Here is a 24,400-nt window from a genome sequence, read left to right on the forward strand (position 1 = left end):
GTGGAGGGCTGAGGCTACAAAAGTGCCGTAAATCTTAAATTTAAAGAATCTTAAATCCCCTTTTACCTCACCACATTTCCAAGGCAAAATTCAAAATGACAGTTTGGGCAAATTCTCAATGGCCTCCCAAATACGAAAAGCGGTTTAGACATGGTTTTCACGCCACGATATTGAAACGTGGGGACAGTGCAATGGTGAACAGGGACCGAGAAAGATGCTGTCCTAAACCAGGGCTGTCCTGCAGTATCAAGGGGAACAGCGGACACGCAACATGGTAACCGCGGTGCTCACATCCGCTGGCGTTTCCCTCCAACTAAAAGGCACGCAAGGCTGGGATCGCATTTCTGTTCAATCGCGGGCGGCTCACAGAGGTGACTCATGCTGCCAAGATGTGCACAGAAGTGGGAAGAGGCAGTGGGAGGAGGGAGCCCCTTTAGGGAGCAGAGCAGACGTGTGGGCTGTTAAGCCCAGGTCACCCCAGATGGCAATCCTGCAGGGCCCAGCCCACCCTCCATCAGCTGGGCTGGAGGAGCCCCAGCCAGCCAGCTCTTTGGACGTTGTGGTCCCGGCAGGGCTTGGCCCAGGGACGGGGCTGGAGGCAGGTGTCTGTGGAGGGGCTGGACACCACGCCCCCAGTCTGGCTTGGGGAGGCGGGGAGGGACAGGGCAGATTTCCCTGGGGGTGGGGCTGCAGGGATGAAGATCCGCTCACCTGGGACTTCCCCGGTGGCGCAGTGGTTAAGAACCCGCCTGCCAACGCAGGGGACGCGGGTTCGATCCTCGGCCCGGGAAGATCTCACATGCCGCGGAGCAACTAAGCCCGTGCGCCACAACTACTGAGCCTGCGCTCCTGAGCCCGCGAGCCACAACTACTGAGCCTGCGAACCACAACTACTGAAGCCCGTGCGCCTAGAGCCCGTGCTCCGCAACAAGAGAAGCCACTGCAATGAGAAGCCCGCGCACCACAAGGAAGAGTAGGGCCTGCTCACAGCAACTAGAGAAAGCCAGCGCAGCAACAAAGACCCAACACAGCCAAAATATAAATTTAAAAAAAAAAAAAATCCACTTATTTATGTGTTGTTCTCAGGTTTTAAGTGTAGGTTGAAAAAGACCAAGTAAAAAATAAGACGATCTTTTTCTGCAAAAACAACATTAAAATAGCAGTCATAGGTCAGAACGCCGGCCTTTGGACCTGCGGGGCACTGAGGTTTGGAGTGCTGTCAGAAGAATCCAAACAGGATTGATCTCCTCCAACCTTTGCTCCAGGCCCGGCAGGCCCGGGGGTGGGGGATGAGGGGTGGTACCCGCCGCACCTGTCCGGCCAGCCTTGCCAGGTTGAGTCCCCAGTCCCGCCCCAGGTCCCCCAAATCCCACCCACCCCGGTCTCCCCATCCCGCCCCCGGTCCACCATCCCCCACCCCTCGCCTCCTCCCTCCCGGCCTCGGGGACCGCGTGGCGGCCGGGCTGCGGCCCCTCCCAGGCTCCGGGCTCCAGCTGCTCTTGGCGCAGGAGCAGGTGCAGCCCCTCCCGCCCCCTCATCCCTTCGGGCCCCACCCCGTCCCTCCCTCGCCAGCCGCGCCCCCGCCCTCCCCCTCCCCCTCCCCCTCCCCTGACATTCCCACTCCTCTCCCCCGCCCTCCTTCCCCGCCCCTCCCCCGCCGCCAGCCCCGCCTCCCGGCGCCCGCGGCCCGGCGGAAAGACCGGAGGCGCCCCGAGTCCCGGGAGGTGGACTTGGCACCCCCGGCCCCGCAGCCCGGGCTGCCCCCTCCCGCCCTTTCCGGCATGGAGTCCGCGGGGCGCGCGCAGGCGGCGCGGGACCGCGTCCCCAGGTAGGCGCGCGAGGCCCGGGCGCCCCTGGCCCAGCCCGGGGGAGCGGGCGGGTGCCGGTGGCGTGGAGCCGGCGGGGGCGGTGGTGCCCGGCGCCTGCGCGCCCCTGGGCGGCCCCTGCGCTGCGCACGCGCCCGCGCTCGGCCCGCCGCCCCTTCCTACACCCGGGCGGGTCGGGGGGAACGCGAGCGCCCCACGGGGGGCCCCGGGCGCCGGGCGCCGCAGGTCCCACGTCCCACGTGCGCGCGGAACTTTACTCTGGGTCTTCTTGTGTCGTAGGATCGATCCGTACGGGTTTGAAAGGCCTGAGGACTTTGATTATGCAGCTTATGAAGAATTTTTTTCCACCTATCTGGCGATACTCACCAGAAGAGCAATAAAATGGTCCAGACTTCTGAAGGGAGGCGGTGGTGTCCAGAAGAGTATGACGCGTGAGTTCGGGCCTGACCCGCCAGGCGCGCAACAAGTGACCCGACGGACGGGTGACGGGCGCGCCAGGGAGGTCAGGGCTTGGGGTTCCTTCGGCTCTCGGATCTCGGGGCGGGGGGAAGGCTGCCGCGAGCCCGGCTCGTATCCCGCGCAGGCTCACAGGTGAGGGCGCTGCACGGTCAAGGAGCAGGCCCTCCTTTTTTCCCTTCGGCATGAGGCCTGCTTGTCCTTTGAGATGGATGGAGACCATGGCCTTCTTTCCAGAAGAAGGTGGATTTCCTGCTCCTCCAAATGAGAGTGGCCAGGGCTGTGCCCTTGGGCGCTTCTAGGCAGAGCTCTCCCTGACCCCCGCAGAGTGAAAGCGGGGTCCTTCCTGCACACCCCCACCTCTTCCCCTGCTTCTCCTTGGGGTTCTTCCCCAGCCCCAGGCTTTGCCCTCGCCTCCTTCAGGTCTGGATTGGAATGCCACCTCCAGGAAGCCTTCCCGTCTCACCCCAGAGCCCCACACTTCCTGTCCTTTCCTTGCCTATTTTGTGTTCCTCCCTGTCTTATGCAGTGTGGGTCATACTTAATTTATCCTTTGTTTCCCCTGCTGGGATCAAAGACCCCTCCCTGCCGGCTGGATTGGATGCATGATTGCTTCGGTGTTTGTGGAATGAATGAATGCAGTGTCTGCCTGCAGTGTTCCTCACGCTGTGGACAGAGGCCAGACCGTGGGTACCTGCGGGCAGGTGGTGAGGGGTGGACGGGAATGTGCCCCAGGGAGCTAAGGAAACTCAGGTATGTGGGGCAGAGGGGCTACTGGGGCTTCCTGACATGGGACGTGAATGACAATTAAGGGGTGAGGGCGGGGGTCCCAGCCACCAGGTGCTGAGTTGTGACCAGAGTATTAGGGGTGTGGTGAGGAGGGCCCGGAGGTGGAACAGGGGCCCTGCACCAGGTCACAGGTGGGCACACGTTGCACCACCAGGCAGAGAGAAGTCAGCGTTTAAGCAAGGGGGTGACAGGTCAATCTTTGCCTTTAAAGGGGTTGGTGACTAGGGCCCAGAGGGGCCCCAGTACGCAGGAGATGCTGGGGAAATACTTATGGGATTAGCGCGGGGTGGGGTGGGGGGGTGGAGGCAGGTGGACCTGGACCTCGGCCTCACCCTGGGCTTCTCCCTCAACCAGGCCCCCCCTCCTCAAGGCTGTTACTGGTGGGCAGTGTTTAGTAAAAACATGGGTAAACTAGCGTTTCATATAATCAGCCTGAAGGGACCTCAAAGGTTGACCCTTCTTGCTTTCCAGACCCCGAAGCTAACATCCTGCGTGATTGTACGCCGAGGTCCATCCCTGCGTTGCTGCTGGTGTTAACGTGTTTCCAGCAGACACCGGCTTCATTTTTTTACTTTTGATTTGTTTTTAACAGTTACACACAAGTATATAAAAATAAACTTAATTTTTGCACATGGGAAAACATCTTAATCACAGTAAAAGGTGTGAATTGAATTGAGTTTCTCTGCTGCCCAGGCCCCAGTCTCCCGCAGAGGTGACCGCTGGCGACTGTCCCACGTCCCCCCAGGAACAGGGTACACTCTCGAGCTGTCGTTTGCTTTTTAATGCAGGAGAAGACTTCCTGTCCAACATAGACCCAGGGGTCCAGCTGACCCAGAGGTCAGTTAATGCAGAGAATCACTGCAAGATGTACATGTGCGCATAAGCCTTTGTTTTTATATAAAACACACGTGCATGTTTATTCCTCTTTGATTTTGTCATTTGATTCTATCCTGTCATCTTTTCTTTGAACAGGGAGGGTCCACCAATTCTGTATCTTTCCTGCCGAAACCGTACTTAACGCGTTGTATCTGTTTTCCAGTGTCGGGGTTTTTTTTCCAGGTGGGTCGGGAATAAAAGCAATCTGAATGCAGAATCCTTCCAGATCTTTAGTCTTTTCCTCGACTTTTGAGGTTGTCTGATTTAAAGGTTTTGTTTTGTTTTTGCTTTTGCCTTTTGGAGCACTTATCAACTTTTTCTGAAAATTTAACTTGGTTTTATTGAAATAACAATTATTTCTTTTTTGCTTTAATTTTTTTAAAATATCTGCAGCGTTCGTTAAACTGTCTGATCATGGCAGCGAGTATACTTGGCGTACAGGTTTAGGAGCAAATATACTTGATCCCTGGTGAGCCTTTGGCCTGGGGACGGGGTTCACTGTCGAGCTGAACCGGAGAGCATAGTGACCTGAAGTTCTTTCAGGAAATCCAGCGAGAGGTGTGTGGGCTCGCACTGTTCTGTGGGCCAGGGCGTCGCCGCTGGAGCTGGTGTGGCTTCCGGGTGTGACGGCCGGGGAGGCTGCAGCACCCACGGGGCTCCAAGGGAGGGGCAGTCGGCGTAGACAGCAGTGGACGTGTGATCCAGGAAATGGGCATCCAGTTTTTTTCCTGCCAGACGTTCCGGGCTGGCCGTAGTGTCGTCGGGTGTGTGGCATCCCAGGGAAGGGAGGCTGTGTGAGGGCTGTGGGACCCAGCTTGCGCAGTAAGAGCCAAGCAGCCGAGTTTGGAACCGTGACCCTGACACCAGCAAGTACACCCGAAGACCACCTTTGCTCCCGTGCCTTCACTGTTTCTGGCTGTTTGGGTCCTACTGTGTTTGTTCTCTTTTTTTGAGAGGACGTCCGTCTTGTCTCCAGTCACGCGATTACCCACAAACCCTGGCATCCAGCAAGTCTTCAGATGGCAGCTGAAACTCACCCTGCTTGAGGATGCTAGCTGTGGATACTTTTTCTTTTTCTTCGTCTGCGGCGAGTATCCAGCGGGAGCCTGAGATCGCTTGCTCTCAGTGCTCGACTTGGAAGCTACCCTTACGTTCCTTTCCGTCTTGGTGTGAAGGCACTTGGCGAGGGAAAAGCTCCGTCCCGTTTGCTTCTTCTATGTCTCCTGCCCAGTGGGCTAGGGTATTAGCGCGATCTAAATGAGAGTGAAATTGCAAAACATATTTTAAAGACAAATATAAAAAACCTGGGAATCTGCTTAACTTTTTTGGGGCAGGCAGCTGGGAGTTAATTCTTTGCGGTCTATAGCTTCTTTTTAAAAAATTGCCAGCTGTTTTTACCATATATTTTTTTTTTAATAAATTTATTTATTTATTTATTTATGGCTGTGTTGGGTCTTCGTTTCTGTGCGAGGGCTTTCTCTACTTGTGGCAAGCGGGGGCCACTCTTCATCGCTGTGCGTGGGCCTCTCACTGTCACGGCCTCTCTTGTTGCGGAGCACAGGCTCCAGACGCGCAGGCTCAGCAGTTGTGGCCCACGGGCCCAGTTGCTCCGCGGCATGTGGGATCCTCCCAGACCAGGGCTCGAACCCGTGTCCCCTGCACTGGCAGGCAGATTCTCAACCACTGCGCCACCAGGGAAGCCCTTTACCATATATTTTACACTCCTCCGAATGTCCAGGAGGACGCATGGGTTAGCCCTGCCCTTGGGGAAGCGTCAGTCTCTGAGGATGGGAAAACCGTTTTATTTCTCTTCCAAAGAAACTTAGTAAATTCAGATAACAAACAACGAAAGTAACAGAAGCCTTTATTCTCTGAAACTTCTGGGTGTTGTTAACTGCTCTTACAGCCAGCCGAGAGCCCCGAGTCCTGACTGTTATTTCAGGCACTGGGCTGTGCTTTGTTCCTATTTCACAGGTTAGGAGACTGAGGCCTACTCAAGGTCGGGGCTGCTGAGGCACAGTGTGAGGGGTTTAACCAGTTTGCACTTTCCTTTTTATACTTTATATTAATTTTTAAAAATTTGCAGTGAAATTCGCTCTTCTTGGCGTACAGGTCTATGAGTGTAGACAAATGCACACTCAGGTAATCCCCACCACAGGTAAGGTGCAGAACAGTCGGTCACCTTCAGGAGCCCCTCCTGCATGATCCTCGGTGGCTGACCTGCAGGCCTGGACATCGGCAGAGGCCTGGGTGGGTGTGGCGGCAGCTACGGGGCAGCGGGAGGGATCCTGAAGGTGTATTGGCATCTCTCTCCGTTTATTTAGTTCTTGGATTTCTCTTTGCAGATGTTTTGTTAGATTTATACCTAAATATTTCTCCTCTCATTTTTGGTGCTGTTGTAAGTGATACTGTCTCAGTGTTTTTATTTCAGTGGTTTGCTGTTCATGCGTGGAGTTACTGTTGATTTCTGCATGTCCTTTCCTTTTGCTCCGTCTCAGTGGGAATGGCCCCCTCCCGAGTTAGGCCTGACCTGTCCGTCCCCTTGCTATTGCGAGAAGAGGATTAATTCACTCTGGGCGCTGCTGGTCATGCTGACCCCTGAGGGCTCGTGTAAATCGTACTAAGTTGGAGGGTAGACTTAAAAACCTCACGTCCCCGTAACAGAATGACCAGACCAAGCCACGCTGGCCAAGACGTTCTGGCCCAGACGTGATCCTACTACACGCTTCTAAACTGGCAAAGGGTTTCTCGAGTTTTCTTTGCCTTTGGCGGATGGTGTTAAAATCTGTCCTTTCCTTCCTCTGGGCATCCCTCGTCACGCCCGCATCCCTCTGCACACGTTTGCCGTGCGTTTCCTGTCCCACACGCCCTCCCAGGAGCAGGCAGCTGCTCGGGGCCTGGCCTCCGGGAAGCCTCTTTTAAGGTGCTCACGTACAGGTGACCATCAGTTTGAGTTATAAGATTTTAGCGATAGTGCTTTTCTTGAGTGGAACCTATAATCTTTTCCTGTTAAATGTGGCTGGTGCCTCGGCGTCCGGCACAGGCCGAGGGGCGGGCAGGGTGGGGACTGGAGGTGCCCCTCACAGCCCGTATTCTTGTGCTGACAGTGAGCTAGAGGTACCAGGGCTGCTGTAGCCTCCAGACTGTGCTCAGCTTGGGGACGGAGAGCGGAATTCTGTAATGAGCGCGTGTATCCGTTTGGTGGAGGTGTGTGAAGTTTTGCACCTTTTTTATGTCTGATTGACTGATTTCGGTGAGAGCCAGAAGCAAACCCTGTGGTTTCTGGCCTCGGGAAGCGCCCGGCAGTCTGTCTGAAGCTGCCCCTTCCCTCCGTTTCAGTGAAGCGCTACATCCGGAAGGGCGTCCCGCTGGAGCACCGGGCCCGCGTCTGGATGGGGGTGAGCGGAGCCCAGGCCCAGATGGACCGGAACCCCGGCTACTACCGCCATCTCCTCCAGGGAGAGAGGGACGACAGCCTGGAGGAGGCCATCAGGACAGGTGACGCACGGGGTCCGTCCCCCGGGATATGGGGGCCGGGCGGCACCCCCAGAAGGAAACTGTGTTAGCACCCGGTGATGCTGTGATGTGGATGAGGAAAGTTACGTGGTTAAAGATGCACCAACTGACTTCAGTTTTCTGAAAGGAAAATCAAAACTCAGGCATTCACGAGGGGAGGTCAGTGATTTGAACTGGTTCAGAAAATATTTGCGTGTCTAGCTAGGTGGTAAGGAAGATGGTGCTAGAAAGACCAGATTTCTTCTGAGAAGGATCCCTGCAGGAACGTGAGGCCGCTGAGCCAGCAGTCAGTACGGGGGGGACGTGGGCTGGGTGACCCCCCCGGACGCACAGACACGGCTGCCCACGTGCGGGAAGCCACACACCGGAGGCCTCTCTTTATGTCATACTCTGAGTGTCCAGGGATGCTCGGGTTTTGGGCTCCCATCTTCCTTTTCCTCCAGTTTCCTCACTGGTCCCATAGGGACAGGCTCATAGGCTCTTCAGAGTTCAGAGTACTCAAAAAAATGTTTAACCTAAATTGAATAATTAGATTTTTAGGAAATACATCTGCCTTTCTGACTTTAACAGCTTTTGAGAACTACAGATATAAACACAAATACTTCATTTAAAAAATTTGATTACTTTAAATGTCGGAGAGGTTGGACTGACTTGTAACGTTGAGAAAGTGGTGTGTCCCCAGCGTAAGGAGTAGGGGTCCCAGATCCCAGAGCTGGAGACGGGGTGGGGGGTGCTGGGGCGCTGAGCCTGCTGGCTGCCTCCTGACCCCACAGCAAACCCCGGCCAAAGGGCACAGGACGGACGCCGCCATGACCCTGCAGGCACACGTGCGGGGGTCCCTCCGCAGGGCCAGACGTGCTGATTCAGGGTGGGAAGAGACCTCAGGTCCAAGCAAAGGCCGATCGTGTTAAATAAATTAGAATGTGGCTGTTTGTTTGAAGAATGAATTTTAAAGGCTCTATTTAGTGCAGAGTGTTTGAATACATAAAATTTACCTTTCTGTCTTTCCAGACTGAACCTCTGTCCCCATTAAACACTAACTCCCCATCCCCTCCCCCGCCTCCCACCATCCACTCTGTCTCTATGAATTTGACGCCTGTAGGGACTTCGTATGGCTGGAATGATACAGTATTTGTCCTTTTGCGTCTGGCTTATTTCACTGAGCGTAACGGCCTCGAGGTTCGGCCTCAAGGTTCACCCACGTTGAGCGTGTGTCAGGATTCCCTTCCTTTCTGAGGCTGAACAACATTCTGTCATGTGTAGAGACTGCGTTATGTTTATCCATCATCTGTCCACGGACACTTGGGCTGCTTCCACCCTCTGGCCACTGTGAGTTATGCTGCATGAACGGGGGTGTGCAGGTAATTCTTTGAGACCCCGCTTTCAGTGTTTTGGGTACATGCGCAGAAGTGGAATTGCTGGGTCACGTGATGATTCGAGGTCTATTTTTGAAGAGTCTGGATCAGTCATTTTATAGGGACAGTAGAGCGGGTGCTTCGTGCCACATAAGTACAGACCAAACGTCCCGCCGTGTCTGCCCTCTAGCATGGCGGTGGGGTAGGGGTAGAGAGATTTCGAAACACGGAGAGGAGTCTCATCATAGAAGACGTTATGTAGCAGTGAGCACCGTTGATCACTCTAGTCTGAATAAGTGAAAAGCGCTCATTTCCCCATGATGGATGCCAATTTCTGGAAGGTTCAGAATTCCAGGAAAAAACTCTTCTTTGTGAAAAACACACAATGAAAACTTACATGCTTTGAGGCAGGCAGCGTGCTGTTCGGCTCAGAGCTGGTTTTCGTGGGCAGAGACCAGGCCTGGGCCAGAGCCTGGGGGCAGAAGTCCTGCAGCAGTGGGGAGGCCTCCAGCTACCAGCTGTGTCCCTGAGTCCCGCTGTCGCGCGGACAGCACTGCTCTGATCCAAGCAGGGCCAGCGGCTGTTCGTTGACCCCCGCCCTCCTTACTCTGCCCCCGTCCTCGGTTCACAGGATCGCAGCTCCTTAAGGCAGGCGTCCGCCCGGGCGGGGAGGGGGGCCGAGGAGCAGCGAGAGGCCGCCGGGGACTGTCCTGCAGACAGAAGCCGGGGGCGATGAGTTTATGTCGTGCTTAGTTTCCCTTTTGTCTGTTTATCTCTAAACGGGAATCTCGGTGTGTCCTGCCTCCTTATGTGTTCAGTTGTCAGAACTGGGAAGATTTTCCGAAGTTTTATGTAACCTGTTCACCTGTCACCCCGCCTCAGCCCCAGCTAAGCGGGGGGGCGCGGGGATGGCAGGAACCGCCAGGGCCCAAGCAGCCCGGCCTCCTCCTAGGAGCCCGCTCTGTCGTCCTTGCTGACCCGTGTCCCCGGGCCGGGCTGCCGCGGGACAGGGGCCCCGGGGGGCCGCCTCCGCGCCCCCGAGGCCAGCTGATGGTGGAGGTCAGGAAGGGTCCGGGTCCGTCGCAGAGCCCTCTCTGTCCCCAGCCCTGAGCGGCCTGCGCCGCGGATTTCCTCGCAGACATGAACAGGACCTTCCCTGACAACGTGCGGTTCCGGAAGGGCTCGGAGCCCTGCTTGCAGAGGACCCTGTACAACGTGCTGCTGGCCTACGGGCACCACAACCGTGGCGTGGGCTACTGCCAGGTGAGCCCCCGGCGCCCGCAGCCCCAGCAGGGACGTCAGCCCGGTGCTGGGCTGCCGGGTCCCCCCGACACGGGCTGGGACCTCACCGTCGCCCCGCGGTGCCAGCCCACGGAGGTGGGGCGGGGGGAAGGCGAAGCAGCTGTGCTGAACACGGGCTGTGTTGACCGGGCTCGGGAGACCAGCACCCTCTCGTCTTGGTGCAGATGGCGGGCATGTGCGTGTGTGCCTGCGCGTGCACGCGTGCGGTGGGCCAGCCCTTCGAGGCTGTTTCCGGAAGCCGGAGCAGCCGGCAGTAGGAGGTGACAGGGGTCTTGCCTTGTTCCTGCCGCGCAGAGCTGCCCGTCAGGTGGCGGGAGTCAGTTCTCGTTCCTCCCTGGAGACTCTCCTTCTGGAGCATCGAAGGGACAGTGTTCACGACCCAGAAAGCGAGGGGAGCTGGGTCGGGAGCCGCAGGGGCCGTGCCCTCCCGCCCTGCACTCCGGAGGCTGCCGGGTCCCGGCGGGTGTGGGCAGGGGCCAGGGGCTGCGGCTGGGGGCTCCTGTCCCTGCGTGCGAGGCCCCTGTGGCCCCCGAGCCGGAGGCCGGGCCAAAGCGTCCCCGAGAGGAAGGCAGGCCCTGGGCGGTAGCACCTACGGTCCCAGGTGGCTCCAGGGCCGGGACCACGAGCGCCGGGCGGGGGGCAGGGGACACGGACGCCTACTCGGGGCGGCCCCGGCAGCTCGTGTCCCGTGTGGACGGCACGTGGCATGGCCTCGGCTCCGGGGGGACGGGGGGGTCACGGAAAGGAGTGAGGCGGGCGCTTTGAAAAGACCAGCAGCAAAGACACGTGGGGATGCCGTTGAGAGCGGCCGGCGTGATTCCCAGGCTGTTTTCAGGCCGCTGTTCCGCAGGGGGTGCCTGCGGGAAAGGCGCAGCTGGGCGGATCTGTGCTTCCGAGGGAATCCCTGACACTGTCACCTGTTACGACTGCCCTTAACGTACTGTCCTGGGGCAGGAGCTGACCTTCAGGACTTGGGGAGACAGGGCGGCTGAGAAACTGTCCTTAGGTTATTCTAGCTGCTGTTCTTGTGGGTTTTAAAAATAGGTTTAAAAAATAACCCACACAATTTTAAACATGAGCCTGATGCCAAAGCTCTGCTGGCTTTTGGGAAATACATGCACGTATGTACACACACACACACACATATGAGCTTCCTGTGGCTGCCGTGACATTGTGCCGCCGGCTGAGAGGCGCACAGGACAGGAGTCGATCGTGTCTCAGCCCCGCAGGCGGGAGTCTGAGGTCCGGGGGTCGGGGGGCTGGCTTCTCCGTGGCTGTCTCGCTGGTGACCCGTAGCCTCTGCGGGTGGTGTGTCTGGGTCCAAATTTAACTTGTTGGTTGACGAGAGCTGGATTTTCCCCTTACTGCTAGAGAAATACATGTTTATTTTAGAAGTTGTAGAGAAGCAGCAAAGAAGAAAGTGGAAGTCACCCGAAAGCCAGTCACGCAGGAGGGGCGCTGACTCGGTGCCAGGCCACCGCTGCTCCTTCCCGGGTCCACCCGCCCCTGGCAGCCGAGGGTCCTGAACTGTGTGTACATGGCAGCGTCTGCCCCCTCGGCGCTGTGCGCCGTGAATTTCCCCAGATGGGCTCTATCACGAGATTCCACTTCAACGTCCCCGAGCGTCAGACCACGCGCCTTACCGTTCTTAGGAAGTGTGGTCACTGGTATAGTTTCCCCCCCGATACAGTTTCATGAACACGAGGCCCCGGCTTGTTCTAAGGCAGGATTCATGGGCCCAACTACACGTGTCACTAGATGGCACAGCCTTAGACGCTGTAGCTCCACTGAAAGGTCATTCCAGAATCAGGCAAGTTTTAGGGAAGAGCCAGGAGAACGGAAAGTTAGCAGTTAGCCAGGCGATTACAGAATCTGCAGGTGGTTTAGACCTCAGTGAGTTTCCTTCGTTCTTTTGTCTCATTTCAGGGAATGAACTTTATAGCGGGGTATCTGATTCTGGTGACAAGGAGTGAAGAGGAGTCCTTTTGGCTGTTGGACGCCCTTGTTGGCAGAATACTCCCGGGTACGTTGAATCCTCGCGGTAAGAGTGGAACTGTCGCTTTCTGGTGTTGCCGAAACAATGCCACTGACAAGTCAAGACATGACGAAACAGAAGGAACTGTCTGAGAGTTGAGGTCGAAAACCTTGCAATTGAGTTGAGACAGGAGCGCGCAAGATGCGGGGCCCCAGCAGGCGGCGCTGCATCTCGGGGCCTGGACGCGGCTGAGCCGGGCTCCCGGCTCCGGATCCCGGTCTGCGCCGCTGGCGTCTGGACCGTGGGGATTGTCGCAGCCGTAGTGAGCAGACAGGCGAGCGGCCGGGCTTCTGTAGCCTTCGTTGCTGGGCTCGTGAATGGCCGTGAGTGCAGTGACTGTCAGCTGTTGTGGTTACTGCTCTCGAGGTGAAGATCATTCCTCTCGTGCATTTCTGCTTTTCTATTTATTATTGAATATTAATTGTTTTAGTTAATAAACCACCACCGATTTCTGTGACGCGCCGCGTAGATGGTGAGCTGCAGAGTAGGGTCCCTTTGGGACAAGAAGTGGCCGGAGCCATCTGGGGTGGGAGAGGACTTGGGCAGATGTGACCCCCCCCAGCCACGATGGCGGTGATTGGTCCAGCCGCTGGCAAAGTCCTGGTGACTGTGGACGGGCTCCGGCTGCCCACGCGGCGAGCCCTGGTGGTCTTGTCTGCTGTGCCCGCCTCCCATTTCCTTCCCCCTCCTCCGCCACCTGCCTTCCCGGGTCGGCCCGGGCTCAGCCCAGGACCACCCGGGAGAGCAGCCGCCCATCCTGGGGGCTGCGTGTTCAGATGCGAGGGCAGCCGGGGCCCGTCCAGGCTCCAGGCTCGCCTGCACCCGCTCTCGTCTGATCCACGGAGCCACCACACCACACACGCCAACCGCTGAGCCCCCTTCACGGATGGCGGCCCAGAGGCCTGGGCTCAGATCCACAGCTCTGTGCCCCCAGGAGGTGAGCCTGGGCGGTGCCGGGAAGAGGGGGCCTCTCCTCAGGCTTGTGCCGCTGTTAGCAAGGGCTAGGGGGATGCCTCCCGCGGGGGACGGAGGACGGAGCGGGCAGCTGCCCTGGCTTCATGGCGGAGCCGGAACGGCTGTCAGGGGAGAAGATGGACAGGCTTCCAGACAAAACGCCAACACGGCTCCGTGGTCACCGTTTGCTCAGTTAGGTCAGAGACTGCATTATGATGAACGTTCCCACCGTGACCAATTCCAGGTGCTCTTTGGGGGTTTGGGGAACATCAGGGCACAAAGCCTAAAAGCCTGGTGGCGACAGCAGTGGGACCGAAATAAACAGAGGCCGTAAGGGCCGACCTAGAGAAACAGAAAAGCAAGGCTCCAGGTGGCCCCCCGGGGGTAGTGCGTTACACAGACTTATTTTTAAGACCATAAGATGTCATTTCTGGTAATTATTAGGTTCAGTCAAACTAAACTACAATGCAAACAGGCCCATTCTTCTGCAAGGACAGGGCATCGTGGCCGGGCTTAGATCACAGGATGGCCCAGACCTAAAATGGCTTCTTTTACGTCAAGAAAGTTATGTCTGGGTCTCCTCCTCCGGGGAACCCCTGCCCTATCTGCCCTCAGACTGCTGAGCCTGCAGAGATGCAGAGAAGGGACGGGAGGTGTGATGGGCTGGGCCAGCTCGGGATGTCACATTGGTGATGAGTCAGCCCATTAATGAACGAACACACTTGCGTCCTGAGAGCTGGTCTGACCTGTTTCCCCTTGAGACACAGGGGAGCCGGGTGACGATTGCCCCTCCCGGGAGCAGCCCCGCTGAAGCCAGAAGGTGTGGCCGAGACAAGGGCGGGCAGGGCTCATTCTGGGGGTGACAGTACCTGGGCCTCCCTGTGCCCACCTGCCCCCACAGCAGCGCTCCCCCTCTCCACGTGCTGACACAGCCGTTGGGCTGTTTGCAAAGTGGGGCGACCCCGGGAGAGGCCTGACTCGGGGAGAAGGTCCTTGGCGTCTGTGTGCAGGCCGGCCAGGCTGAGGGGGGCTGCAGGCGGGGCCTGGCCCTTGGGGTTTGCCATCAGCGGCTCACGGCAGACCGGGGCACGGGGGTGTCAGCGACCCTCCTGTGACTGGCTCAGGCCTGTGGCGGTTTTGGGGTGTGACCTTGACTATCTTGGGAGCTGCCGTAAGCCTGTCTGTAACCGAGAACGAGGCCGTGCTGTGCTCACGGCTCCGCAAATCCGCTGTCTCCACCGCGCTCGCCTGAGACGGCTCAGCGCCCTGCAGGACGGGGACCGGAGCCAGCGTGCTGCTAGTTGAGAGGACAGGACAGCCAGCGGTGCTAGGGTTTAGGAACGGAAGTGAGAGGAGAGTATGGGAGAGAAGGAAGTTTCAGTCCCAGGTATTTATAGCTGAACAGGCTTCTAGGAACTGATTTCTGGGGTCTTTAGTACTGAGCGCGGTTTAGCGTGTGCACGCGCTCTGAAAACCAGTGGTGTGACCATGATGTCGTGTCTATACTCATAATGATTCTATTTTAACCCAAATACTTAAGTAACAAAAACGTCTTTCCCTTTGCCGTGGTGAATGACCAAACTGTGTGGCAGCGGGCACAGAACGCGTACCAAGTTTTCCTATTTTATTTTATTATTTTTTTAAATTTTTATTTATTTTATTTATTTATTTTTGGCCGCGTTGGGTCTTCATTGCTGCGCGTGGGCTTTCTCTAGTTGCGGCGAGCAGGGGCTACTCTTCATTGCGGTGTGCGGGCTTCTCATTGCCGTGGCTTCTCTTGTTGTGAAGCACGGCTCTAGGCACGCGGGCTTCAGCAGTGGCTTGCAGGCTCAGTAGTTGTGGCTCGTGGGCTCTAGAGCACAGGCTCAGTAGTTGTAGCGCACAGGCTTAGTTGCTCCGCAGCATGTGGGATCTTCCTGGACAGGGCTTGAACCCGTGTCCCCTGCCTTGGCAGGTGGATTCTTAACCACTGCGCCACCAGGGAAGCCCCCCTGTTTTATTATTTTATTTTATTCCTATTTTTATAGCAAAGTTTAAGCATTAAGATTTATTATAATACGTCACATTAAGCTAGAAAATTCCTTGGCAAGGAAGTGTCCATTCAAAAGACAGTCACGCGGTTGGAAGCATTGGTCTGTCTGATGCTGTCCTGTAACGTTCACCTGCGTCTTCTCCATGAGAGGAAAATAGGACACGTGACACAAGAGGGGTGGTGTTCTGTGCTAGGGGGGTGCCCAGGACACTTTGGGGGGGGCCAGGACGCTCACACGTTCGGTTTCCCATCCATCCATCGACGGACACTTGGTTGTACCCACTGTTGGCTGCCTGATCGTGGGTTGCAAACGTCCCCGCTTTCCATCAGGTTGTGACAGATGCCCGGTGGGGCACCGCTGTCTGGAGCGCTGGGACCCGGGGCCCCACTCTGGGCATTGTTCCCAGGAATTCCTGCATCCCTGTGGCTGGGATCGTGCCCTGGGTCGTCCTCTGGAAAGGGTCTCTGGGCGTGGCCCCCCCTCACGGCTCAGGGGGAACGAGGGTCGTGGCTGTCAGGGGCTGTGGTTTGTGGGGTCCACGTCCCCGCGTCTCCCCTGTCCCCGTGCAGATTACTACAGCCCCTCGATGCTGGGCCTGAAGACGGACCAGGAGGTCCTCGGGGAGCTGGTGAGGACCAAGCTGCCGGCGGTGGCGGCCCTGATGGACAGTCATGGCCTGCTGTGGACCCTGGTCGCGTCGCGCTGGTTCATCTGCCTGTTTGTGGACGTCCTGCCCGTGGAGGTGAGGGCGCCTGGCGCGGACTGGGGCCAACTAGGCGGCCACGCGCTGACCCGCTGTCTCTTCCTCTGCAGACCGTGCTTCGCATCTGGGATTGTCTGTTCAACGAGGGCTCCAAGATCATCTTCCGGGTGGCGCTGACCCTCATCAAGCAACATCAGGCCTTGATCTTGGAAGCCACCAGCGTCCCTGACATCTGTGAGAAGTTCAAGGAGATCACCAGAGGGAGCTTCGTGACCGAATGCCACACCTTCATGCAGGTGGGTGTCGGCGCCCTGCTGGCCTCCCTGCGCCGCCATCTGCCCGGCCCTCCCCGCTACGCAGCCCAGGGAGGGGCTCCAGCCCTTCCAGGCCACCTTCTCCTGGAGCCCGGGGCGCCCGGCAGACCCGGGATGCTCACCCTTGCTCCCCTCCTGCGCCATCAGCCCAGGGGTGGGGCCGGGTGCCACCTGGGGCCCCCCAGGAAGCCCCGTTGGATCCACACCTTGGTTTCTCCCAGGCCTGGGAGGTGACCGCCCCCATCCCAGGCTTTCCCGATGACCCGGTCTACACCGGGCCCCCCATTTCTGTTCAGCCGTACGCCTGTTGACTTCTCTGCGGCCTTGGTGGGGTCACGCCTGTCTGTCCCTCCCCGCTGGGTCCCGGGCCTGGCGCAGGCCGTGTGGACAACTCGGATCCCCTGGGAAGGCGCGGGCGGGGGGGCGGGGTTTACGGGGACGACTGGGATGAGGGCGCGCAGCCCAGGCCTGGAGTGACCCTGGGAGGGGGGAGCGCTGACCCAGACGCCCGGCCCGTGGTGCTCCTCACCTTCCCTCTTGAAACAGCTGCACTGAGGACGCGGCCCCTCCCCCGCCCCCCAGGGTACGAGGCCGCTGGCTGAGGAGGTCCTGCAGCCTAGGGCTGTTTAGGTGTTTGGTTTCAGTGAACGAAGGCCCCCGTACAATTCACCCTTTACCTGGAGATTTCAGAGCTCTTCGGTGCCTTCCACTCGGTGGTGCAGCTGCGTCACTGGGCCCAGGCATTTTCTTGTCCTCAAAGGGCGCCCCAGCCCCAGCCAACGCCCTGCTCTGTCCCCAAGGCTCGGCCTCCTGGACAGTGCAACTTTGGCGTCCGGCCCGTGGACTCGGGCTAATGCTTCCGAGGTGGTGTGATTCTGTCTGTGTGGAGCAGGGCACCCGCACACAGTAGGTGCTCAGTTAGTGCAGGCGCCTGGCCTGCTTGTGTGATGGCTGCAGGCGCACGTGTGTCCATGGCGGGTGTGGCCGGCGTTCCGGCCCAAAGGTATTCTGGGCCCTGTGAGCTGAGTGGACACACGGGATCGGCGGGGTGGTCTCCCCACACGGCAGAAAAACCACTGCGTAAAGACATGTGTCTGCCCACGACAGGTGTGGCCATCATGGGACGCTGGCGGGGAGGTGGCCCTGGTCTTATTTCCTCAGGGGTCTCTACAAAGTTGTGTATGTATTTCAGCAAAACTGCAGTTCGTAGGTCAAACCTCTCTGAAATCCTGTGTGATAACATCTAGAATTTCCTTGAGAATGAAAGCCGTGATCTCATTGGCAGCTGAGAGCAACGCAATGGGAAGAGGACAGCTGAACCCATCTGAAGAGTTTGTTCTCAGGTCATCGGGCCGGCTCGGCACTTGCTCCCAGGTGCTCCCACCCCGCCCCCCAGGCACCTTCTCTCCTCCTCGTTGTGAAGCAGTTTCTCTGTAACCGGAAGCAAGTCTGAGTCCCTTCCTGCTTCCACTTCTCAAATCTGCTGTCTTCCTTGCTTAGTCTGGTCACCGACGGCCCCGACTGGCTTCCGAGCTGCTGCGGGCAGTCAAAACGAAAAGAGCCCACGCAAGAAGGGCAAAAGCAGAATCAGGGCTTCCGTGCAGCAACGGACACCGGCAGCAGAGTGAAGAGGGAACTCACGGAACAGGAGAGACTGTGCAAATCACGTCTGCTAAGGGGTCAACATCCAGACACACAGAGACCACAGCTCAACAAGGAGCCAAGGAATTACTTTTAAAAATGGGCAGAGTGGACTTCCCTGGTGGCACAGTGGTTGAGAATCCACCTGCCAATGCAGGGGACATGGGTTCGAGCCCTGGTCCGGGAAGATCCCACATGCCGCGGAGTAACTAAGCCCGTGCGCCACAACTACTGAGCCTGTGCTCTACAGCCTGTGAGCCACAAATACTGAACCCACATACCACAACTACTGAAGCCCGCGCACCTAGAGCCCATGCTCCACAACAAGAGAAGACTGTGCACCACAACGAAGACCCAACACAGCCATAAATAAATAAATTTTTAAAAAAGAAAAAGAAAAATGGGCAGAGGGACTTGCCTGGCGGTCCAGTGCTTAAAACTCCACGCTTCTAATGCAGGGGGCACAGGTTTGATCCCTGGTCAGGGAACTAAGATCCCACATGCCGCACAGCGTGGCCAAAACGTTTTTAAAAAAGTTTTAAATGGGCAGAGGGCCTGAATAGACCCTATCCAAAAAAGACATACAGATGGCCAACAGGTACAGGAAAAGATGCTCAACATCACTCGTCATCAGGGAAATGCAAGTCAAAACCACAATGAGCTATCGCCTCACACCTGTCAGAATGGCTATCATCAAAAAGACCACAAATAACAAATGTTGGTGAGGATGTGGAGAAAAGGGAACCCTATTCATACATTGTTGGTGGGAATGTAAATTGGTGCAGGCACTGTGAAAAACAGTATGGAGGTCCTCAAAAAACTAAAAATAGAACTACCATATGATCCAGCAATCCCACTGCTGGGCATTTATCCAAAGGAAATGAAATCAGGGTCTCTAAGAGACCCCAGCCCGCCCACGTTCATTGCAGCATCACAATAGCCAAGGCATGGAAACAACCTGAATGCCCATACAGAGGCATGGATAAACAAAATGTGGTCCATCCATGCAGTGGGGTTTTATCCAGCCTTACAAAGGAAGGTCCTGATACCTGCTACCACGTGGAGGAACCTGGAGGACATTATGCTCAGTGATTTGTCACAAAAGGACAAGAACTGTCTGATTCCACATATGTGAGGCCCCTGGAGGAGTCAGATTCATAGAGACAGAAGGGGGGGTGCTGGGGACAGAGTTGGGTTTGGGAAGATGAGAAGGTTCTGGAGATCTGATGCCCAACATGTGAGCATAGCTTACACTACCCAGCCACACACCTGGAGTGGTTAGGATGTAAATTATTGGGTGGGCCAAAAGGTTCGTCGTTTTCTCCATAAGATGGCTCTAGTAGCACTTAGTTGTCTTTAACTTCATTCAAAACAATTTTGTTCAACAGAGTTTTGGAAGTCCTAGCCACAGCAATTAGAGAAGAGAAAGAAATAAAAGGAATACAAATTGGAAAAGAAGTAAAACTGTCACTGTTTGCAGATGACAGGATACTATACATAGAGAATCCTAAAGATGCCACCAGAAAACTACTAGAACTAATCAATGAGTTTGGTAAGGTTGCAGGATACAAAATTAATGCACAGAAATCTCTGGCATTCCTATACACTAACAATGAAAAATCAGAAAGAGAAATTAAGGAAACAATCCCATTTACCATCGCAACAAAAAGAATAAAATACCTAGGAATAAACCTACCTAAGGAGGAGAAAGACTTGTACTCAGAAAACTTTATAAAACGCTGATGAAAGAAATCAAAGATGACATAAACAGATGGAGAAATATACAGTGTTTTTGGATTGGAAGAATCAATATTGTGAAAATGACTATGCTACCCAAAGCAATCTGCAGATTCAATGCAGTCCCTATCAAATTACCAATGGCATTCTTCACAGAATTAGAACAAAAATTTTTACAATTCGTATGGAAACACAAAAGACCCCGAATAGCTAAAGCAGTCTTGAGGGGAAAAAAATGGAGCTGGAGGAATCAGGATCCCTGACTTCAGACTATACTACAAAGCTACAGTAATCAAGACAGTATGGTACTGGCACAAAAACAGAAATATAGATAAATGGTACAGGATAGAAAGCCCAGCAATAAACCCACCCACATATGGGCACCTAATTTATGACAAAGGAGGCAAGAACATACAATGGAGAAAAGACAGCCTCTTCAATAAGTGGTGCTGGGAAAACTGGACAGCTACATGTAAAAGAATGAAATTAGAACACTCCCTAACACCATACACAAAAATAAACTCCAAATGGATTAAAGACCTAAATGTAAGACCAGACACTATAAAACTATCAGAGGAAAACATAGGAAAAACACTCTTGGACATAAACCACAGCAAGATCTTTTTTGACCCACCTCCTAGAGTAATGAAAATAAAACCAAAAATAAACAAATGGGACCGAATTAAACTTAAAAGCTTTTGCACAGCAAAGGAAACCATAAACAAGACGAAAAGACAACCCTCAGAATGGGAGAAAACATTTGCAAATGAAACAACGGACAAAGGATTAATCTCCAAAATATAAAAACAGCTCATGGAGCTCAATTTCAGAAAAACAAACAACCCAATTAAAAATTGGGCAGAAGTCATAAATAGACATTTCACCAAAGAAGACGTACAGATGGCCAAGAGGCACATGAAAAGATGCTCAACATCACTAATTATTAGAGAAATGCAAATCAAAACTACAATGAGGTATCACCTCACACCAGTCAGAATGGCCATCGTCAAAAAATCTAGAAACAATAAATGCTGGAGAGGGTGTGGAGAAAAGGGAACCCTCCTGCACTGTTGGTGGGAATGTAAATTGATACAGTCACTATGGAGAACAGTATGGAGGGTCCTTAAAAAACTAAAAATAGAACTACCATGTGACGCAGCAATTCCACTACTGGGCATATACCCTGAGAAAACCATAATTCAAAAAGAGACATGTACCACAATGTTCATTGCAGCACTATTTACAATAGCCAGGACATGGAACCCACCTAAATGTCCATTGACAGATGAATGGATAAAGAAGATGTGTCACATATATACAATGGAATATTAGCCATAAAAAGAATGAAATTGAATTATTTGTAGTGAGGTGGATGGACCTAGGGTCTGTCATACAGAGTGAAGTAAGTCAGAAAGAGAAAAACAAATACCGTATGCTAACGCATATATATGGAATCTCAAAAAAAAAAAAAATGGTGTTGATGAACCTAGTGGCAGAGCAGGAATAAAGATGTAGACAGAGAGAATGGACTTGAGGACAAGGCGGGGGATGGGGAGGGGAAGCTGGGACAGAGTGAGAGAGTGGCATGGACATACATACATTACCAATAGATAGCTAGCTAGTGGATAGCTAGTGGGAAGCAAAATAGATAGCTAGTGGGAAGCAGCCGCATAGCACAGGGAGATCAGTTCGGTGCTTTGTGACCACCTAGAGGGGTGGGATAGGGAGGGTGGGAGGGAGATGCAAGAGGGAGGAGATATGGGGATGTATGTATGCATATGGCTGACTCACTTTGTTGTGCGACAGAAGCTAGCGCAGTATGGTGAAGCAGTTATACTCCAATAAAGACATATTTAAAAAAAACCAATTTTGTTAGATTGTATTGTGATGGCTGTCATATCAGTGTCCTTTTAAGAAAAGACATCAAAATTGGTGAATTTTTGTGTAGCCATGTTAATATTGAAGATGGAAGGAAAAAAGCAACATTTTCAGCATAGTGTGCTGTATTATTTCAGTAAAGGTAAAAACGCAACCAAAATGCAAAAAAAGATTTGTGCAGTGTATGGAGAAGGTGCTGTGACTGCTGGAACGTGCCAAAAGTAGTTTCGAAGTTTCGTGCTGGAGATTTCTCGCTGGACGGTGCTCCACTGTTGGGTAGACCAGTTGAAGTTGAGAGCGATCAAGTCGAGACATTAACTGAGAACAATCAACGTTATACCATGCGGGAGATAGCAGACATAGTCGAAATCTCCAAATCAAACGTTGAAAATCATTTGCACCAGCTTGGTTATGTTCATCACTTTGATGTTTGGGTTCCACATAAGTTAAGCGAAAAAAACCTTCTTGACCGTATTTCCGCATGCAATTCTCTACTGAAACGTAATGAAAACGTTCCGTTTTTAAAACAAATTGTGACGGGCGATGAAAAGTGGATACTGTACAATAATGTGGAACGGAAGAGATCGTGGGGCAAGTGAAATGAACCACCACCAACCACTCCAAAGGCCAGTCTTCATCCAAAGGTGATGCTGTGTATAGGGTGGGATTGGGAGTCCTCTATTATGAGCTCCTTCCAGAAAACCAAACGATTAATTCCAACAAGTACTGCTCCCAGTTAGACCAACTGAAAGCAGCACTCGAAAAGCGTCCAGAATTAGTCAACAAAAAACACATAATCTTCCATCAGGATAATGCAAGACTGCCTGTTTCTTTAATGACCAGGCAAAAACTGTTACAGCTTGTTACAGCTTGTAAGTTCTGATTCATCCTCGGTATTCAACAGACGTTGCATCTTCGGATTTCCATTTATTTTGGTCTTTACAAAATTCTCTTAATGGAAAAAAATTCAATTCCCTGAAAGACTGTAAGAGGCACCTGGGACAGTTCTTTGCTCAGAAAGATAAAAGTTTTGGGAAGAAGGAATTATGAAGTTGCCTGGAAAATTGCAGAAGGCAGTGGAACAAAAGGGTGAATACATTGTTCAATAAAGTTCTTGGTGAAAATGAAAAACGTCTTTTATTTTTACTTAAAAACCGAAGGTGCTTTTTGGCCAACCCAATATGTAGGTTTTACCACAAAAACAGAGAAACACCAAAAGAATTGAAAATTGGACAAGATGTTACAGAATTTTAATTCCAAGAGCTCAGAGCCTCAGACTTCAGAATCTGAGACATTTTATGGATTGGATTCAAAATTTTTAAAGTACGAAACGTGACCCAAGTGTAACGGAGCAGGACCCTGTGGGCCTTCCCAGGGCAGCCCCCTCCCCCATCTCCTCTGCTGTGGCTCCTCTGAAGTACCCAGATAATCGTATCTCATGCACGTTTCCTGAGTTTTTCAGATGCTAAAACCACCAAGGAATGTCACCCCCAGCCGCTCTGGCGCCTGAGGATTGATAATGTGACCCTGTGACCTCACCGTCAACCAGAGGACTGCGCGGAGCTGATCACACACCCTGGGACCCCCTTCCTCATCTGGTCTTGAAAATGCTTTGCTGAAACCCTTCCGGGAGTTTGGGCCTTTTGGGGGCATGAGCCACCTGTTCTCCTTGCTCGGCCCCGCAGTAAACCCTTCTCTGCGCCAAACTCCGGCCGCCCCCCGCCCCCGCCCCGGGCTCCCCGCGCCCCTGCCCTCCTGGGGTGAAGGTCAAAGGGGCTGTGCGTTCCCGGCGCCCACCCCTGCCCCCCCCCGCGGCTGGCCGCGTGGGGAAGCCGCAGCCTCTTCGGGCAGTGTCTGTGCTGATGGTTGAGTTATTCTGTCACTAACATCCTTTCGGTTTTAAAAAGTGATGGAAACAGGTGACCTTCCTTCGCTCACTGACCAACGGGCCTCAGCCCAGCCTTTACCAGGGGCAGGAAGGGGAAACGCATTGCGGGGTCTAAACTAATCCCCTTCTGTTCCAGAAAATCTTCTCGGAGCCTGGGAGCCTGTCCAGGGCCGGCATCGCCAGGCTGAGGGAGCGTTGCCGGGCCCGGCTGCTGGCGCAGGGCTGACACGGCCTTCGGGGCATCGGGCCGCCACCTGCCTTGTGCTGCCGACACACGACACACGCCGCCTCCACTCTCCAGGCGGGAGCGATTTGTCATTCTGTAACATAGCTCTTCAAGTCTAGCTCTTCGTGTTTCTAAATATATATTTTTACCTGAGACACATAATATATACAACGTGATGTGTGCGATTGTGTTTATTCCGTCGGCACCTGTGAGTCTGCATCGGCTCACCAGCCACTGAAAACTAACCCCCAGCAGTGACGTACATCAGTGTCGCCGGTGCCAGTACTCACGGTCCTTCCTGCAGGAGAGCAGTGGCCTCCTGGGGGGGGGGGGTGTGCGCACGTGACCTCGCTGTAAAAGGCAAGTTTCTCAAATGATTTTTTTAAATTATTGTGTTACGTGAAGAATAAACCAGATGTACGTGTGTAAAATTTAAGGACTGCAAGTCAGATCTGGGCTGCGTCATCCCGGACCCCTGGAGGGAGAAGATGCCCCAGCAAGACCCCTCCTCTCGGGGCTGGAGGCCCTGGACCTCCACCGACCCCATCTGCCTCCCTCTGGGGGTTCTACCTCTGGCTGAGAAACCCACAGCCTGGGCAGGCTGTCCCGCACAGGACACACGGGGACAGGTGGCCTTTTCCCGGAAGGAACCACGCGACGGGTTCCCCTCCGTGGGAGCTGACCAGCTGCACTGCTCGGGGCTCTGTGAAGGCAGATGCACCACCTCCATGCCGGGTATTTAGCTTAACGTGTTCCTACCCTGTGTGATGCTACAAATCCCACCACGCCTGCCAAGACCTGACCCTGCAGGACAGGCCAGCTGCTGGTCTCTCCGCTCAGGCTCAGGCCTGTACCGCCCACACCGCAGAGA

At 54.5% G+C, this 24,400-nt stretch overlaps 1 protein-coding gene and 1 long non-coding RNA gene across 7 annotated transcripts; both read left to right on the forward strand.

Annotated features, from left to right (window-relative positions):
• Nucleotides 1-1,664: 1,664 nt before the first annotated feature.
• Nucleotides 1,665-23,700, forward strand: GRTP1 (growth hormone regulated TBC protein 1). 6 transcript variants are annotated; one of them, XM_082435239.1, is made up of 9 exons: nucleotides 1,665-1,828; nucleotides 2,106-2,257; nucleotides 7,287-7,445; nucleotides 8,727-8,792; nucleotides 9,957-10,081; nucleotides 12,047-12,143; nucleotides 15,712-15,884; nucleotides 15,956-16,141; nucleotides 23,440-23,700. In XM_082435239.1, the coding sequence occupies exons 1-9, from the start codon at nucleotides 1,782-1,784 to the stop codon at nucleotides 23,527-23,529; spliced, it is 1,095 nt and encodes a 364-aa protein (XP_082291365.1). In that variant the 5' UTR covers nucleotides 1,665-1,781; the 3' UTR covers nucleotides 23,530-23,700. The 6 variants fall into 6 exon arrangements, with proteins under 6 accessions (XP_082291365.1, XP_082291368.1, XP_082291367.1 ...); XM_082435242.1 differs by lacking the exon at nucleotides 23,440-23,700 and adding an exon at nucleotides 17,352-17,619; XM_082435241.1 differs by lacking the exon at nucleotides 8,727-8,792.
• On the forward strand, nucleotides 7,452-8,551 carry LOC309647702. Its single transcript, XR_014256259.1, has 2 exons — nucleotides 7,452-7,622; nucleotides 8,475-8,551. It is a non-coding gene; the product is annotated as an uncharacterized lncRNA (long non-coding RNA).
• Nucleotides 23,701-24,400: the final 700 nt, after the last annotated feature.

This window comes from Balaenoptera physalus, assembly GCF_965194825.1.
Source record: "Balaenoptera physalus genome assembly, chromosome: 18".
NCBI classification, from domain to species: domain Eukaryota; kingdom Metazoa; phylum Chordata; class Mammalia; order Artiodactyla; family Balaenopteridae; genus Balaenoptera; species Balaenoptera physalus.